The sequence below is a fragment of the Sceloporus occidentalis genome, unplaced genomic scaffold (assembly GCF_023333645.1).
Source record: "Sceloporus occidentalis isolate IW3139 unplaced genomic scaffold, rSceOcc1.0.p SCAF_1, whole genome shotgun sequence".
NCBI classification, from domain to species: domain Eukaryota; kingdom Metazoa; phylum Chordata; class Lepidosauria; order Squamata; family Phrynosomatidae; genus Sceloporus; species Sceloporus occidentalis.
In genome coordinates, this window is record NW_028316981.1 from 273,218,016 (window position 1) to 273,236,548 (window position 18,533).

Below are 18,533 nucleotides of genomic sequence, written 5' to 3' on the forward strand. Positions count from 1 at the left end.
CCTCACTACTGTTGGAATCATGCAGGCAATACTTGGTTTGCTTTCTGCTTTTGGCTCACCATCATCTGGATGGCAGAGAAGAGAGTACTATTGTGTGCTGTGTGTGAGTAACTTGCTTTAAGGCAGAAAGACAAGGACAAAATGTCACAGAAAAGAATGTCCCTGTTCTCTCCCCCCCCCCCCCAACCCCACTCCCAATGAAAATGGCTTGTATCCTGAAAACTGCAAGGAAAGAATTATCTGCATGAATGGTGCCCAAAATTACCTGCAATTCTTTTCCTGATCTATAGAGTTTGAACATCCCTCTATCCTCATCCCACCCCTTTACTGTTCTGCGGATAGCATAATGGCTTTGTCAACAAAATGTGCAACTGTTTGGGGGGGGGGGGGGGAGAGAGATCCAAATATATTTGGACTCATTAGGAAAGTAACAGAAAATAACACCTCCAATGTAATGTTGCTTTTACACACCTCTAAAATGCAGTCATAAATGGAACATTCAGTACAGTTCTGATCTCCATGTGGTCAATTGCATGATGATTCAATATTACTGATGGTAGCATATCTCTCAGCAACTGCTGCTGGGAAGAATGAGCAGAAGGATGCTATCGCTCTCATAGCCTGGCTGTGAGGTTCCCATAGATATCTGGTTGGCCACTGCGGGAACAGAACGCTGGACTGTATAGGCTCGTCATCTGAAAATTGCAACCACCATCTTATTTCCTTATTGTTTTGAGTTTTTCAGGTAAACAACATACCCAACACTTCAAAGGTGTGGATATATTTTAGACTGGTCTTGGCTCTTAGGTGAGTTATACTTCAAAAGATCCCTCTGCATCTTTTCAAACAAATAAATACCCAGGGTATACAGAAAAAGCAAATTCCACAAGAAGTTATCCTACACACAGCACTGCGTGAAATTAGTGAGAGTTGCTCGAGTAGAGTTTGAAGTGCTCTAAAGGTATGTAAAACAAAAACAACATAACAGCTCTTTGCCATTTTTTTATAATTAATGAAAATTGTGCAACAGGGATCTTTAGCAAAAGCCTGTAGACATCCACAACTGCACTTTTTTCACAACTTCAGCTTAGTAAACTGGTTTTGAAATTCTTCTTTATTTTAAAAGCAGTTTCCATTATGGGACGTGTGCTTGTAAAGTGGTGGAGATTGCAGCCAGGCATTTTTCCAGATACAGCCATTGCCATTAGAAAAGCATGATGAAATTTTATATGAAAAGGCTGTGAGGAAAGCACAGATGAGCAAGGGCCATCATTAGGCCTACATAGGCATCCATGGATAACAATTATGTCCTTTTATTTATCCTTAAGTGCTTTAACATTTTGGCTGTTGTCCAAACTATAAAATCTGAGATGAATAAATCCTCTGTCCAACGCAGTCCTATTCACCACTTTAAAATAAAGGGGGTGGATTTAGGTGAGGTTCAAGCAAATGTATACTTAATTTTAATCCTGGCACTGCACTTGCTAAATACTTGTTGTCCTAGTTGTCTATATCTAGGAGGTGGCCCTGATTAAAGCCCATTGTTCAGGAAACTAAATACATGTGTTTCCAGATAGCATAAATATGCTACAATGACTAAACAACATTTGATGAACATATGCAGCACTGGAAGTATGCCAGACAAAAACCTTTGTGCTTAAAATGTTATACAAATACTGTCTGGCAGGTCTGATTTAAATTACATGGCAATTAAAATCCACAAGCTTTCAATATCCCTGGGTTTAACCCGTCACGGCTATCATCACACTCTAAAGGCAGCATTAGCCCTAAAGGTCAAAGAATATAGCACACAAATATGATTCATTTAAATCTGGGGGGAAATATATCTTCTCCTAGTCACAGATGACTATGAATTTCCTTGTCTAGTTACAAAATGATTTCTTAACAAGTAGAGGGAGCCTTTCCTTGGACAGTTTCCTTTTGTCTACTTTTTACTTCTTTACTTCAAAAGGTGAATGCTGGAACAGTCATGAAATTAACTAAAACGGTGACTCTAAGGCCTGTTACAGACTGCCAAAATAAAGCTGCTTCAGGTCTCTGTGGAGGTATGCTGTTTAAATGATGCATGCATCCTAAGAATCCGGAAGCTGCACCAAAGCTGCCCTCCAGTGCTTAGGAATGGAGTGTGGCTTTGGTGCAACCTCTGGACTCTTAGGACCCATGCATCATTTAAATAGCATACCTCCAAAGAGACCCGAAGCAGCTTTATTTTGGCAGTCTGTAACAGTCTTCCGTTACATCAGCATAGCAACTATGCTAGTACTGCATCATGAAAGCCCCAAAAAGTCTGATGGGGGGGAGGGGTAGATGTAGAAGCCCCACTGAACCAGTGCAAAATTAAAATCCCAGAATATAAATACTTACTGAAAAATCTGAGCATCCGATGGCAAGAAAGATATAAAGATATCCCACAGAACGTAGACCAACACAAATGCAATGCCATGCCACACTACATGCCAATCATGAACCAAAATCAAGTAGTGCCACATATCAACCACAATGATACTCATATGTGTATGTGTACTTCTCTAGCACCATCTGTTTCACATTAGGAGCCAATCAGCATGCTCTAGTAATATGTGAGGAAGCAGCAACAGAATACTCAACAGAACCCACAGAAGAGGACTCAGAGTCTTGATGTCACAGCATATAACAAACATGCAATGCAAACATCAGAATTTTGTTCTCCTCTCCATATCTGAGGGTTCCTGAAAAGCTTTTTCTCAAGAAGTTGGTTAATTGTTTATATATCTTTCAAAATCATATTGTTCCCATTTTCCATTTTATGATCAAAGTTCATAAAGTTCAAAATATTATTTTATACCATCTCATGAAATTGTTTTTGTGACAAGCATGAATAATATATGCTATCTTAAGTTTCATATCCACAGCTGTTAAATTTTTAGGAAATTATATGGCTACATGGACTTTCTTTATATATGTCAGATAAATCAGAACACCAGATGCAGTTTTTAAAAACAAATTTGACATAAAAGCTGTTAGGAAAGAAAGATTTCTATCCTATTTCTAAAAACCTGCAACACATCAACATTATAGGAAACTGCATGAAATGTACAACTTCCCACAAAAAAGTACCATGTGGTACAGCAACAGTCTTCAAACTCTACTTCCCAGAAATTGTTTATGAGATAAATGGAAGCACTCCATAGTAGCGGCTTCTACTCTTAACCTTGCCAGATGGTTCAAAAAGATATGAAAACCCTCTGGGATGTTCAAAACAATCAACCATAGCACAATTAAACTCTCCCTTTGTCTTAGGAGATGCTGTCAACCAGAGTAGCTCCTGTTCCCCAAACTCATCAAAACCTGAACTAAAAAAGGATCCGATGAGCTGTTTCCTCCCAGAGTACCTAGAATTGACATACCATGACTCACTATATAATCTTGCCTGGACTCAATATTAGCTAAATCTTACTTCAAACCATTTATAAGATACCACAACACACACAGGCTCTCTGACTTGTCACTGACTTACACCTTTCTATTTTTCATGAGTCCTTCTAAAGGAAAGTTTACACTTTATGCAATTTTGCTACAAGTGCATTTTGCATAACCGTAGCAAAACAGCCCTATCACAAATAACAGATCATCCCTGATAGAGTGGACAGGAAAGATATTGCCCTCTTATCCATTACTACTGTATACACATTCCTTTACCACCTGTGGCTATAATATGCAGCACAGATTGCAGTGCAATATCATGTCTTTATATTTGTGCTTTTTATATTCTTCTGAACACTTTACATTCATTTCTGAATACCAAAAACAATGAGAACATGCAAGGTCCTGCAAAACAATATAGTTAGTATGTGGGACAGAAGGAAGGACCTTCAACACATTTCTTTCTCAGGCAAAAAGTAAGGAGAGATAAACAACCAGGCTTGAAGGTGCAAACTGGCTTGCTCATCTGCCATCGATTTCAAACTTTCAAAGCTGCTCATTCTCATGTGAGACAGTGCAACAGTGGGGAAGATCGTTCTTGCCTGAAGGGAGAACTGACAGCCTTTCAAACATGGATTTAATCATTTGTCTGCCAAACTTATCAGCACTTTTAGCACCCTTCCTTTTCAAGAAGGTACACGTACAGAAAAAGTCAGCATGTTGTAGTGGTTTGAGTGTTGGGCTAGGATTCCAGGAGACCAGGGTTCAAATATTCACTCAACCATGGAAACCCACTGGGCAACATTGGGCAAGTCACATTCTCAAAGAAAGGCAAGGGCAACCCCCACCCCCCCGAACAAATCATGCTAAAAGAACCCCATGATAGGGTCACTTCAGGACATGGTGGCGAACCTATGGCATGTGTGCCAGAGATGGCACATGAAGCCATTTTTTGTGGCACGTGGAGGGTGTGGAAAAGGAGGGAAAGGCATGTGCCTGTTCCTCCTCCTTCCAGGTCATCCAAGGCCTTCAGCTGTGGAGAAGGAAAAGGCATGTGCCTGTTCCTCTTCTTCCCCCTTTGCCCCCTGGGCTTTCAGCTGTCTTCGGAGAGGCAGCTGAAGGCCCAGGAGGGTGGGGGGAAGAAGTCCCGCTCCAGAGGGCGGAAGTCCCACCTGGAGGTCTCATTCCCACCCCACCCCCAGAAGTCCCACCAGAAAACTGTTTTGTTTGGACACTAGGTCCCTAAAAGGTTCGCCATCACTTTCTTAGAGTTACCACAAGTCAGAAATGACTTGAAGGCACACAAATTGAACAGAAGGAGAAAAACACCTCTTGTATAAGAGGGACCTTGAAACAACCTTCTGGCCTGAACAGCAACACACAAAGCTCTTGAAGTGGTTGATTGGAAAACTATCAGCCAACACCTTCTTCCAGATATTCAGTGTGACCATTCTTTAGGTGATGAGGCTGCCTGAAAGAGACAGGTGGTAATGTGTATTTAAAAAAACAAAACTTCAGTTGTCTTTTTAATGGTGCTTCTGCAAGGCTTTGGGTTCCTCAGAGCATGCCCACACCTCCCCTCTTAATGGGTGATGCTCCAGCTTGAACAGTAGAAATAAAGGCATAACCACTTGAATTTTTTAAATTTCTAGAAATAATTTTAACATTTTGGCATTTATTAGTAAGAAAGGCTAAAAACTCACTACTTAAGCCACTCCCACTGTACTGAAGACAAAACATCTTCCTGTGCTGAAGGAACTGAAGGCAACACATAGGTTTACACTAGTATAAGTAAGTTTAAGTATGAGTAGATTTTGTGAAGACATTGTATAAACAATGTGGGAGAACTCAATTTACAGCAGAATCTCTAGATGCCTGGTTTTTTAAATTTAATTAAAAAAAACACAGAAATTGAGTTTGGCCAATAGCCTAGAATTTAAAAATTTTCCTCATGGGAGGAAGTGATTTTTACTCAGCTGAACAAGTAACTGTAAACACTGATATGTAATACCAAAAACTGCAGTGCACAGCATGAATTCCAAAACAGAAAAACTAAACGCACAGACTTTAGGTCCTTGAGATTACCATTTGGAAAGTTTTAGAAGCACATTTTTTAAAAAAAATGCAGAAATGTATATTTAAACATGCCATGTCTTTATGCTTTAATCAGTTGCAAAATTAAAATTATCCTTCTGTTCTGTGACCTACATTTTGGAACACACTACAAAAAACAAAAGCTAAAGAAAATTATACGGGTTTCTTTCTTCAACAAGGTTAAGTCAAGTAGTTTTCCACATAAAGTTAGAACTTCGTTTGCTGAGTTTTTGTAAATGTTCCTTTAAAAAAAGGGAAAATAGCACAATACCTGCCACCTTATTATATGAAAATGTTACTAGCCTTCAAATACTGTTTATCAAAAGCTCTTTAATCAATTTAATTGCCACCTCCAACAAGAAAGTTTTGCTGGAGTCCCATTATTTGCAATAGACAGAGAGTTCCTAGCTGAAGTACTTGGAAAGATTTACTTCCAAGTGGTCACCTACTTAGATCAAACAGTAAATCACTGACTCTTGTTATGGTGTTTGTTTAGGTGGCAGCAGTTTAGCTGGCCAAATCTCAATGGCCCCTTACTGAGCTCTCTGTGTGTGTGGCCCATTTTGCTCTGCAGCTGCTTTGACACACAAGCCCCTCTGTGTACCAAACCTATTGTTTTTCTAATGCAATTCTCAACAGTTTAATTTGCCCTTGCCAGCCTAAGGGCATTTCAGGAGAGCAGCATGTTAAAACTCTCTAAGCAAGGACACCTGCCTTAAAAGGAGGGAAAATCATTAATCACAGATAACATAATTTGATGAGTTGAGATAACAACTTACAGAGATCTCTAGTATTTCTGATATGCTATCGTCCCATGTTCTTTGGTACCAAGTTCAAAACAAAGCAACCCACAGAAACATAGGTGGTGTCTGATATCCATTCTATTTCTTAATTAAATAGTTTAAAACAAACAAGATTCATTTGAATTTGCTGTCAACTAGCCATGCTCTATGAAGTTATTCCACCTATCCTAAACAATTTATCTCCAATGAATCATCATGTGTAGTAACTGCAGAATTCATTAAATAGATCTCTAAATTTCAAGTTAATGTTACCCTTTAGTAAATGGTATTTCATATTGTTATTCACAGTCAAACATACATATTTTCTATTCTGTTTGATAGGAATCACATGAGGATAAAAGTATGCTGCCTAAGGAGAAACAGGCTCTATTAGTGGGGCTTATGAGGGTGTACAACTGGAGTCACATTCAGTAGGTACCATGTAACTGACTGGACACAGTTTTTGATGTTGTTGTGCACCTTCAAGACATCTCTTACTTACAGCATAAGGTGAACCTATCATGGGGTTTTCTTGGCAAGTTTCTTCAAGAGGGGGCTTGCCATTGCCATCCTCTGAGGCTGAGAGAATGTGACTTGCCCAAGGTCACCCAGTGGATTTCCATGGCCAAAACAGGATTCAAACCCTGGTCTCCAGAGTCATAGCCCAATGCTCAAACCACTACGCCATGCTAGCTATGTGTTGGCATTTATAAGTACACCCCCAGAACCAGGACCACAGGTCATGTCTGTCTAGAGAGGGACTGGAATCTATGTTTTGTGCTAGTCATATGGATATTGGACAAGGAAATCTAGAAAGGTAGAAATCCAAACCAAAGAACGCTAGAAACAAATGAAGCAAGACATGCTTGCATTTGCAGTAAAGCAGGTCAGGTTGAACTATGAGCACAGGGAAAGAAAGACTCTATCTACCATTTGTATACAGTACAAAAAGAACTGGATTCTCTGCAGCTATTTGTATCCTTCAAGAAACATGTCCTTTACAACATTTACTTAATTTTTATCCTGTAATTTGTTTAAACTGCCCCCACACTGGCTAACAAGATTTAAAAATACAATTGAAATCAATCTAAAAATACATACATTAAGATATATTAAAATCTTTTAAAATCTTCATAACTTTAAAAAAATGGCAGTGAGAGAAGCACCTGCAAAACCTATGTGACATACTCCCAGCTAATAATATCATTCAACAATCATAAACAATATGCAGTTTCTAAACTCTCTAAACAGTAACCCTGCTGAGAACAACACAAGCAGCATTTCAGCTGTATAGTTCCAACCAGCTCCTTGACATTGCAATAAATACATAACAATGGTCCAATTAATGACCTTTTAATCTATTCTGCTTTTAGCTGTTTCTTACATGAACTGTAGTTCATTTGTATTGTTATAAAGGAATAACAAGAAGTTGTATGATTACATTAATAGCCCATATGATGTAATTCCCAGTTTGTCCAATGCTGAAATCAACATTCATACAGTGAGGAATACTTTTTGTGAGGTATTAGCCTTATACTCTCTTCTTTCTATTTATTTTTAATTTGCATGATTACTTCTGCAATTTGTACAGTAGAATTACAAATTACACTCCCACTATTTCCTTCAACAAATACTTCCAAGTAGACATATTTTTCCAAGTAAAAATGTCTCCTGGCTACCTGTCTATGTTCTCCTTTCCTTTTCTTCATTTTAGCTCATTACCGTGCTTTCTTTGGTTCGTATGCTTCTGTGGTGGACATGTTTTGACAGATAAAATTAATTGGGTTTCCTTGAAAATTTCAACTAGAAGCTTAAGGGAGGTACATACTGGGTTACACACCCCAGAACACCTTCTTGATTGGTATAGTAATGAAAACTAACCATTCTGTTTGATGTATTTCCACATGCTTATCAAGCTAATTTTTAACAACCCATTAGTATTAGACACGCTTCTTAAAAAGAATGTTAGCACTTTAAAAGCAAAGATAAAAGCACTGGTTATTGTCATATTCAGTACACAAGACTGTCAGCCTCACCAATCACAGTTAGATTTCCTGGGCCCAAATCTCCACTCACAATGCAGCTCACTGGGTGGCCTTGGATAAATCAGTAGGTTGCTATGAAGCTAAACACACACATGGTAGGATACAAGCATGATAAATTATATTTAGCTGCCCTTATATCTCTTTCTTAAACACATTTACTAGGAAGCACAACCTACTGAGTTTTCAATAGGATTTATTTCCAGTAGTGGACATTTAAGATTGCAGATATAGGAAGAGTAATTGACATTGACAATTGGAAATTTGCAAGAGTTGAAACATAAAAATTTACTAAATGTCTAATTTTTAAAAAGTAAGCCGCTCTGATAGCTTTTGGCTGAAGAGTGGGGTATAAATACTATAAATAAATAAATAAATAAAATAATACTAATCTCAAGATCTGGATGAGAACTCTTGGGAAATGGAACAAAGATGGCATCTAACTCCACTAAAAATTGCTAAAATATACAACACAGACTCAAATAAATGTTGGAAGTGTCAACAAAACATAGGATCTTGGTACTGTTTATGGTGGAGATATCCAAAATTAAAAACTTTTGGGAAGAAAATACATATTTCAATACAACACATTCTGAGAGTTAAATTTGAATTGAGAGCAGAAATTTATATATTAAATATGCTAAACTTAATACCTCCCTGCATAGAAAAGAAATGGTGGAGAATTCTGCTGTATATGATCTCAGCAGCTAGAATAATGATAGCTCAAATATGGAAGAGACAACAATAACCAACAGTAGATGAATGGCTTTTAAAACTATTTGAAATGAAAGAGATGGACAGACTAACCTCTTGGCTAAATCAAAAAGATATAGGAAAATCAGAGGAAGAGTGGCTTCCTGTAACAGAATTTTGTAAGAAAAGATGGCAATAATAAAGCAAGTACTTCGGGGGGGGGGGGGGATAAATAGCTGAAATAAGCTGAAATAAGGATAAGAGATTTAAAACTTGAATTCGAGTTGAGGGAATCTTTATTGAATTTTTTCAAAAGGGAAAGAAAATGACAAAAAGTGTAATATACAGATAGAATAGACAGGTCTTAATGTCAGGAGAACATGGGAAGTAAAATGAGAAATTATTAATTTTGAAATTTATTCAGTGTAACATAACATTAAAATTAATTCATGAATTAAGAATTTTATATTTGTAAGAAGACTTTGATGTGATTTCTGAAAGCTTGTAAATTGGTAAAATAATAATAAAAAGATTGCAGTCTGATTACAATTAGTGCACTGCAGCTTTCACAGCATAACCTTCACAAGCAGAGTACATCCTCCCCACAGTGACCTACTTGCCTAGCAAACCACCTTCTGAACCCTATGGTTCAGTGATCTAGAACTATCACAGTATGTGTGCAAAATGCTCTTTGAATGTGGAAAAAAGGGGCAATAATACAGGGCAAATGCCCTGCAGAGTAACATTATGTCGCTTGTAGGACATGAGACAGCACTTGTGGTGCTATTTTTCCATAGATTTAATGTATCATATAAAACGTTAAGAAATATCCTTGTTAAAAGCAGTATTTACAAATACAATCCTTATATTTTTATTTAGTTGACATTTTAAATAAATATTTATTTCCCCATTTTTTGTTGCTTTTAAAAATAGGTGCATGTTTCATCCTAACACCACACTCTGCTCCTGCCCATCTTTTTACTTCCTCAATATCTACAACACAAGATAAGGCAGCAAAACAAGGAACACTTGGAATATGTGAAATTTCTTTTCCACAATTAAGTTATATGATTAATTACACCATACAGTTATACACAAAAGAAACAAAATTATTAATTCTGATAAATTAAATCATAATCTAATAGTCATACCATTGGTACTAGAATTATAATTAATTACAAGTAATTATTTAATTATAACAAATTACATATCTAAGCACTCCAGACATATGCTACGAAGACACCTGTTCTAACACTAGAGATGAACACAGCACAATACTTCATGCTACAACACCATGCCAGTACCTTGGAGTCCTAGGTGTAACAACTACTTTGTGGGTACAACAGTACACGCTACTGGGGTGTAACTTTCTTTTCATGAAAAATATACCTATTTCAAACTTTAAAAAAATATATATTTAAACATATTTATGCAGTTATTCAATAGAACTAAAGGTAAAGGTTTCCCCTTTGACAAGATTGTCTAGTTGTGTCTGACTGTAAGGGGGGTGCTCATCTCCATTATTAAGCCAAAGAGCCAGCGTTGTGTGAAGACGACTCCAGTGGTCATGTGGCCAGCATGACTGCATGGAACAATGGTACCTTCCCACTGAAGTAGTACCTATTTATCTGCTTGCACTTTTACAGGCTTTTGAACTGCTAGGTTGGCAGAAGCTGGGACCAGTGATGGGAACTCACTCCATCCCATAGCACTTGGGCCTTGAACTGCCAACCTGCCGATCCTGCAATCATCAGACTCAGCATCTTAACTGCTTAGCCACCGCATCCTATCATATAACTATTACTATATAACTACTGATATGTTTTCTCATATAAGACAGAAAATATCTGTGGGAAGCAGGACAACATGTAGATGGAAAACTGAAGGAAAGCAAAAGGTTAATGTGACACACACACACCTGCCTGCTTGCTTCATTGGAAGTTGACATGAAAAGGAAGGGGAAGGGAGAAGAACTTCAGGGGAAAATAGCATTTGTTATCCTATGTACTTTGAGGCTGAAGTAATGAAGAAATGTTTTCCACTAAAATTTAAAGGATAAGTATATCACAAATCTGAAAACGATTATAGATAATGACAAGCCATAGTTTGCTTCATGTGACAAATATTTTTATACCTCCAATCAATGGTAGCCACATGTAAGCAAGGCCTGTCATGTTTAAAATCATACCAGACATGCAGTTGTCTAACTCTAAAGGGTCTCTAGTCCAAACCAATAAATGAAGCTAACTTCTGTCAGATTAAATTCCACAGAAAAGAATAAATGCAAATATCTTATCATTTTAGCTACTCCCATTAATTTTATTCTGTTCTGCTTGGATTGCCTTGTCAAGGCAAAAATACTAATTTAATTGTTCAGATTTCAGACAATAACAAAGAGTCAATGCGTGTTTATCTTGAACAGAACAGAATGACTCCCTACTTCAGAAAAGTGTTGGAATTAAAAAGCCAAATTAAACTTTGGCGGGTTACAGACCGCCATTTAGTACGTAATGAATACATACTAGAGTTAGGAAGGGGCGGTGCTTCCGCACCCCCCTAACCCTAGTACGTATTCTGTACGTACAATATGGCGGCGGCCGTTCCACACTGTGCGTCCGCACGTGTCGCGGCGTCTATGATGTCGCGAGTCCGCCCCTGGCACCTCGCGATGTCATAGAGGCGCCGCTTAAAGAAGCTCCATTTTGGAGCTTCTTTTTTGCTCCGTAACGGAGCCGCGCGGTTTGGCTGCAGCGGCTCGCTTACGGAGCAAACAGCGGCGGCAGCAGATCGCCGCAAAGCGGCGGTTTATAACCCACCTTTATACAAATTACTGGATTTTTAAAAGAGACTCTCTCACACACACACAACCCCCCCCCCCCAGTTTTTAAGAGGAAACACACTCTTGAGAATTTGATAGTTGTCCATTGAAGAATTTTTCAAAGTTTAAGGATCCACAGTCTCTATTATTGCAAATTTATGCTCGACCACAAATGAATTCAGTTGAGGAAACACTGAAATAAAGTATTACTTACAGCTAGATCTTTAAGTTTTTTTTCATAGGAAAAATGAAGGCAGTCTTCATTTATCCCTTCTTTAGAAATATCAAAACTGTATGTATCCGCAAGCCCTCCTTCAGATAACAACACTTTTCTTAGTTCTTCAATGTATTTCTCTTGCTCCATTTCAATGTCAGCAGCCTCCTTAGAAATATCTTCTTTGGACACTGAAAAGGGAGAATTTGTTAGAATTAATATAAAATTAAAAAGAAAAACAATTTGACAATCAAACATAGCTGGTGCAAACACACATTTTTATCTATGGTTCTGAAATACATTTATCTTACAATTTAACATTTACAAGTATTACAACATTGAACTGTTTTCAAGGTTTCTTCAACATACAGGAGAGTGCTATAAGTCTCTCAGTGTCTGATTTACACTGAATCCTCTATTACTTCTTGTGATTTAGCAAACAGGTTATAGCTATGTACCTCCAAGTCAGTGGCACAACTATGGGCATCTTCATGTCACCACAGTATGCAAAAATCTTCATGGCTGATCTGGAACAATGCTTTCTCATTATGTGCACCAAAAAACATATTCTTTACCTATGATTTCTTGATAACATCTTTGTAATTTTCCCACACGGAGAGCAATCACTTGAGAACTTCTGTCATGATTTCAACAACTTCCACTCTACCATCAGCCTGAGCCTGGAACAATCCACACAACAAATTCACTTCCTTGACATCACTGTGCAACTGCACAATGTACTTCCAAGAACCACACTCTATTTAAAACCAACTGACAATTATAGATACTTACATGCCTCCAGTCCACCTGGAACACACTACCAAATTTATTATTTACAGCCAAGCCATCTGATATGACATCTGTGCAGACCCACGAGATACAGACTCAAAACTCCTGGAGTTACAACAGGCATTTCTCAAACTACAAAACCCACCAACGGATGTGAAGAAACAAATCAACAAGTTAAGACAAATACAAATCAACAAACTAAGACAAGACCCATCTACAGACCAAAAACACAAAATGACAGAACATCCCTAGTGGTCACCAACAGTCCCCAGCTGAGATCACTCAACCACACCATCAATGAGCAACAGCCAGTTCTAGACAAAAACACAGCCTTCTCACAAGCTCTGGGAGGCAGGCTTTTATTGGCCTAAAGGCAGCCTCAAATTTTTTAACAACGTATCACTTGCAACTGGATACATAAAGTGGATGGTAATACAGGAACAAGATCCTGCCTCAAACCCAGACACCAACTCTGTCTCTGAGAGCTATATTACAAAGGTCAATAATTTCCCCCATAAAATCAGAGATTCATTTACTTGCTCCTCCTCCAATGTGATATAGGCCATCAATGCCAGGAATGCTGCTCTACATTCTACATTGGACAAACAGGATCAGAGAATAAATGGATACAAATCTGATATTAGAAATGAAAATATTAAAAAAAAAACAGTTGCAAAATGTTTCAACCTTTCTGGTCTTGCACTAAAGGATTTCCAGATCACAGTCCTTGAACAAGTATTTACAAAAGAAGACTAGAAAGAGAAAAAACTGCATTGAATTATATTCACAAATGCCAATCCATTAGCAGAGGTAGGAAAAAAGAATGGCTTCATGGTACACTACATATATTAATATAAGAGTCCTTGCTATTGGACATATAACAAAAGAAACCTTCTCAGAAAGAGTTCTGAGCCCAAAGAAAGTGACTTTTGGTAAGAAGATTTTTTGTTTTCACACATCAACACTAACTCACCACTGTAAAGATCAGAAAGGCTTGTATCACCTCAACCCAGCCCTTCAAAAATTTGAAAATTTAGCACATGAAACATGATGTGCATCCTTCTGGATCTCTTACATTCTACCCCACTCCTACAATTGTATAAATGTGCTTTATAAACTGAAGATTTAAATGAAATCTGTACTGCATCTGAAGAAGTGGGTTTATATCCACAAAAACTCATTATTAAAATAAAAACCTGTTAATCTTAAAGATGCATTCCATAGCTTTTTGTGGTCTATGCAGTCAAAGGTTTTGCTATAATCTATAAAGCACATGCTGATTTTATTTCTGGAATTTCTTGGTGTGCTTAGGGTTGCCATAATTTGCTACCACAAAACCGAGACAAAATGCAAAAAAAGTAGGACAAAATGTAGGAAATTCACAAAAAAATGTATGGTAGTACATTCAAGAAAAATGGAAGACACAACCAGCTAAGAGCAAAAAACATTAATAATTTTTTTTAAAAAAATTAATATAAATACTTATTTACAGAAAACATTCTTCCTCAGAAGGTACACAACAACAAACATAATAAAATACATCGCAGGTAGTAGATCTTACCTGCTGCAGTGGCCGCCCTCTCTTATCTTGGGGCCCAGCCAGTTGGGGCCAAGCGGCAGTCTCCTCCTTTGGGGCCTAGCCAGCCGGCTAGGCCCCACACAACACCGGAGCCATAGAAGGAAGCCTCGCTGTGGCAAGGCTTCCTCGTTTGGGGCCTAGCTGGCCAGCTAAGCCCCACACAGCACCTGAGCCGCAGATGGAAACTAGGCCCCGCGCAGCTCTGCCCCAAGCCCTCCTTGATCCCAGCAAGACCTAGCATGGCTAAAAGTGCGGCAGCCAAGGGGGGGGAGGTGGTCAGCAGGAGCTCCCGGGACTGGTGTCAACCCAGGATGGGACATTCTAAACGGTTGAAAAACCAGGAATGTCCCGCCACAAACTGGGATATGGCAACCCTAGGTGTGCTCCTTTATCCATTGTATGTTTGCAATGTGACCCCTACTGCCTCTTCCTTTTCTGAATCCTGCTTGATCCTCTAGGATTTCTCTTTCCATGTATGATTGGAGTCTATACTGCAGAATACTGAGCATCATTTTGTTTGCATGGGAAATTAATTCTATGGTCTTCTAATTGCTGCTGTCTTCTGTGTCTCCTTTTTGTGGATTGGGATATTACTTATTATTATTATTATTATTATTATTATTATTAGCTTTATTTATAAAGCACCATAAATCTACACGGCACTGTACAAAACCAAGTAAAATCAAGTATATATAAAAAGCCTGTCTATGCCGCACAATCTAAAAGTTAAAACAACAAATTAAAAACATCATAAGAACAAGTTAAAACAGCAAATATCCAATATTGAGTCAAGCATCAGAACAACCAGGACACAATCACAGACTCCCTGGGAACGCTTCCCTAATGCTTGATCATTTCCAGTCTGTTGCCCACAGTTTTGTTTTCCATATTTGTTGATATATATATATATTAGTTAGGTCTAGAGTTGTTTCTGACTGTATGCATTGTATCACTTCAACTGGAATGTCATCTATTCCTGGTGATTCCCAATTTCCCTTATTGCAGCTTCCACTTCACTTTATAGAAACTGAGGCTCATTTTCATATGGGAAGACATGGTAATGCCACAACATTTCATAATCCTAATGAGAAATCTGTATTTTGGACAAGAAGCTACTGTTAGAACAGAATTCGGAGAAACAGAATGGCTCCCAATCAGCAAGGGAGTCAGACAAGGCTGCATCTATCACCCTGTTTGTTCAATTTGTATGCAGAAAATATAAGAAAAGCAGGTTTAGACTCAGAAGAAGGAGGAGTGAACCTAGGAGGAAGGAATATCGACAAACTTAGATGTGCGGACTACACCATATTACTAGCAGAAAACATCAGAAACTTGGAACAATTATTAAGAAAGGTCAAAGAAGAAAGTGTAAAGGCAGACTTAATGCTTAACATAAATAAAACAAAAAAAATGATCATGGAAGAAATATATAAATTCATCCTAGCCAATGATGAAATCAAAACATTTAAAGAGTTCCCATACCTAGGATTAAACACTGATCAGAGGGGTGACTGCAATCAAGAAATAGGAAGACTAGGAATGGGAAAGACAGCTATGAAAGAACTAGAAAAAATCCTAAAAAGATATACAACTGAGCACCAAAGTTAGAATTGTCCAAACTATTGTATACTATCCTCGTAATATACAAATAGTAATAAATGGTAAAACAATACATTATATATCACCTCTCCCAATCCAAGCTGATTGTCCATCAGTGAGTGTAACATCGAAGCCAGTGCACAGATCTTTTTGCCAAGCTATCTGCAGAAAATAGGTTGTGCCTGGATCAGAAACAGGATAGATTCTTCTCACTTTCTTCTCCATTACTTTCTAGCCAGCTGTTATTAAAAAAAAAAAAAAAAGGGGGGGGGAGGTGGATCACTATTTAATATATTCCAAGTTCAAAGTAAAAGACAGACATTCAAAATATAACATTGGCAAGCTAGAGAACAATGCAGTTCTATAAATTCATATAGATATAAAACCTGTGTTTTTAAATGAGACAAAATAATTTAAACTTCATTTATTTCCCCAGATAACTTGCATAGCTGATAGCTGACAAAACAAAACCTGCATCTCCTTTATAATCTGAAACAGAACAATACTGTGTTTTATATTCAAACAGCAAATGGTATATAGAACTGATGAGAATTAAAATGAAAAAAATAAATAAAAATCTGAATATAATTTCCTTGAACCAACAAAAGAGGTAAGAAAAAGCACTGGTGCATAATCTATACTTCCCCAAAGCAAACATTACTGATATACAAACAGTTCACATGCATGACTGGATCTGGGTCCAAAAGCTTTCCCCTCTTTAAGGACTGTGAGGTTCACTTCCAAATGTTATAAAACAGCTGCACTGTAAAATGCATTTAGAGGAAGCAGGAAGCAATTAACTTGAATAATGCTGAAGGCATAGGGCTAAATCTAGTTGTTAGTCCCAAACTAGAATAGATGCACTGAATCAATCGAACTTTCATAAATGTTGTTTTTAAAAGCCTAACAATGGGCCTAACTCTAGTTTGGGCTAACAACCGGATTTAGCCCATGAAGCAGAAATCACAATTGCACTTGAACTGAAAAAAACATTGTTGAAACTAAACATGAAAATGAGTACTGCACTCTTGACTAGACATGAATTCCTGAAATAACCAAGGCAAAGGTTAAAAAAAGGTTTTAGTAATTACATATTTATTTACTAAAGAGGAGTCTTCACAAATTACTGAAATAATGTAGAAAATGTGTTGGGGGAAGAGATTTTTGGCATCAAAGTTAAACCAAGATCACCAGAGAACACCCAAGCCATGAATTTGTTCCATCAAACCAAACTGTTGGAGGTTTCAAGGTCCTGGAACACAGCCCTCTGTAGCAACAGTTTTTTTTGGGATTCAAACAGCCACAGCTTAAAAATATTTGTAAAATATAAAAATTCTAAAAAGCAAACCTTAACTTTGCCATTTTATATAAGGGACACCATTATATTGTTCAACTGTATTTAGTGGGACTTGAACATCCACGGATTTTGCTAGCTGGGGAGGGGGGACTCTCCAGCAGATACTAAGAAACCACTGTATCATCATCAGTGCATGCTAAGGCAAGACACATCTGGATATCAGGTACTGTATTCTCACTAATCGTAAAGGACAATCTAAGAGCAAGGAGGCTCTGATTTATACTGGAAGCTTGCACAACGATTCTGGATGGTACAGATGGCTTTCGGGTCTTTTAGGCTCTGAAACATGTTCATGTCATTGATATTCATTAGGCCTAAAGGTGTCTAGGAAAGCCCAACAGAATGCAATACAGAACCTGAGTGAGGCGCAAAGACAGATGCAAACTCCTCTCAACCAGAAACACACATCTACCACTACATTTAAGGTATCTGCAAAAGTCCACAGTAATACAGGTAACTATTATTTTGGATGCCACATACATTGTCCTTCAAATTCAAACTGCCTTTTAAAATTCTGCTGAAAAATTACAGGGCAAAAGGACAATAGCAGACCTTTGTGTCTGAACCAGAAATTCATACATTTCAAAACCACCCACACAGGTCCTATTAAAATGAATTCTTCTGAAGGCTTTTAAGGAAACATTCCACACAGTTTGCTTACATTTTAATTTTTTTAAAAGGATGTCTAAAATATTTCACAAGCTTTTAAACAAAGCTTTTCAAAGTGTCTGATATCATGGCTGTCATTATTTTTCTTGTACAACACTATCAATATCATCATTGTTTAATTAAGTCAAATTGGTAAAACCAAATATTTGCTAGCATCAGTTCATTTTCAAGATACTGAAATTGGAATGCCCTGGTATGCCTTTAAAGATGTAATAATGCTGCTTCTGTGAATCGTAATACATTTACTATGTCTGAAAAATTAAACCACTTGATCTCACTGTCCCTTGATTAATATAAAGAAATTCTTTAGGAAAGCTGATTGATTATAGCATTAGCAGAGTCTGTGTTTTGCTCCCAGGAGCACAAAGAGTCATATTACATATCAACACCTCACCATATAATTCCTAAGGAACAAAGATTAACTTGCAGGTGGAAAGAACTACCCCAAATTTGTACATTACTGGCTGTATTGAG

General features: G+C 37.6%; 1 protein-coding gene across 3 annotated transcripts in view; it reads right to left on the reverse strand.

Annotated features, from left to right (window-relative positions):
• The window catches only part of XRCC4 (X-ray repair cross complementing 4), a 144,297-nt gene that overhangs the window by 119,278 nt on the left and 6,486 nt on the right, over positions 1-18,533 (reverse strand). For 2 of the 3 annotated variants that reach the window (XM_089493631.1, XM_089493638.1), the window contains exons 2-3: positions 16,120-16,272; positions 12,067-12,257 (exon numbers count right to left, since the gene is read on the reverse strand). In XM_089493631.1, the coding sequence (XP_089349757.1) occupies positions 12,067-12,257; positions 16,120-16,258 (330 nt within the window). In that variant the 5' untranslated portion in view covers positions 16,259-16,272. Of the gene's footprint in view, positions 1-12,066; positions 12,258-12,641; positions 13,947-16,119; positions 16,273-18,533 lie in introns of those variants that run through there. The other variant, XM_089493645.1, reaches the window with a different exon arrangement.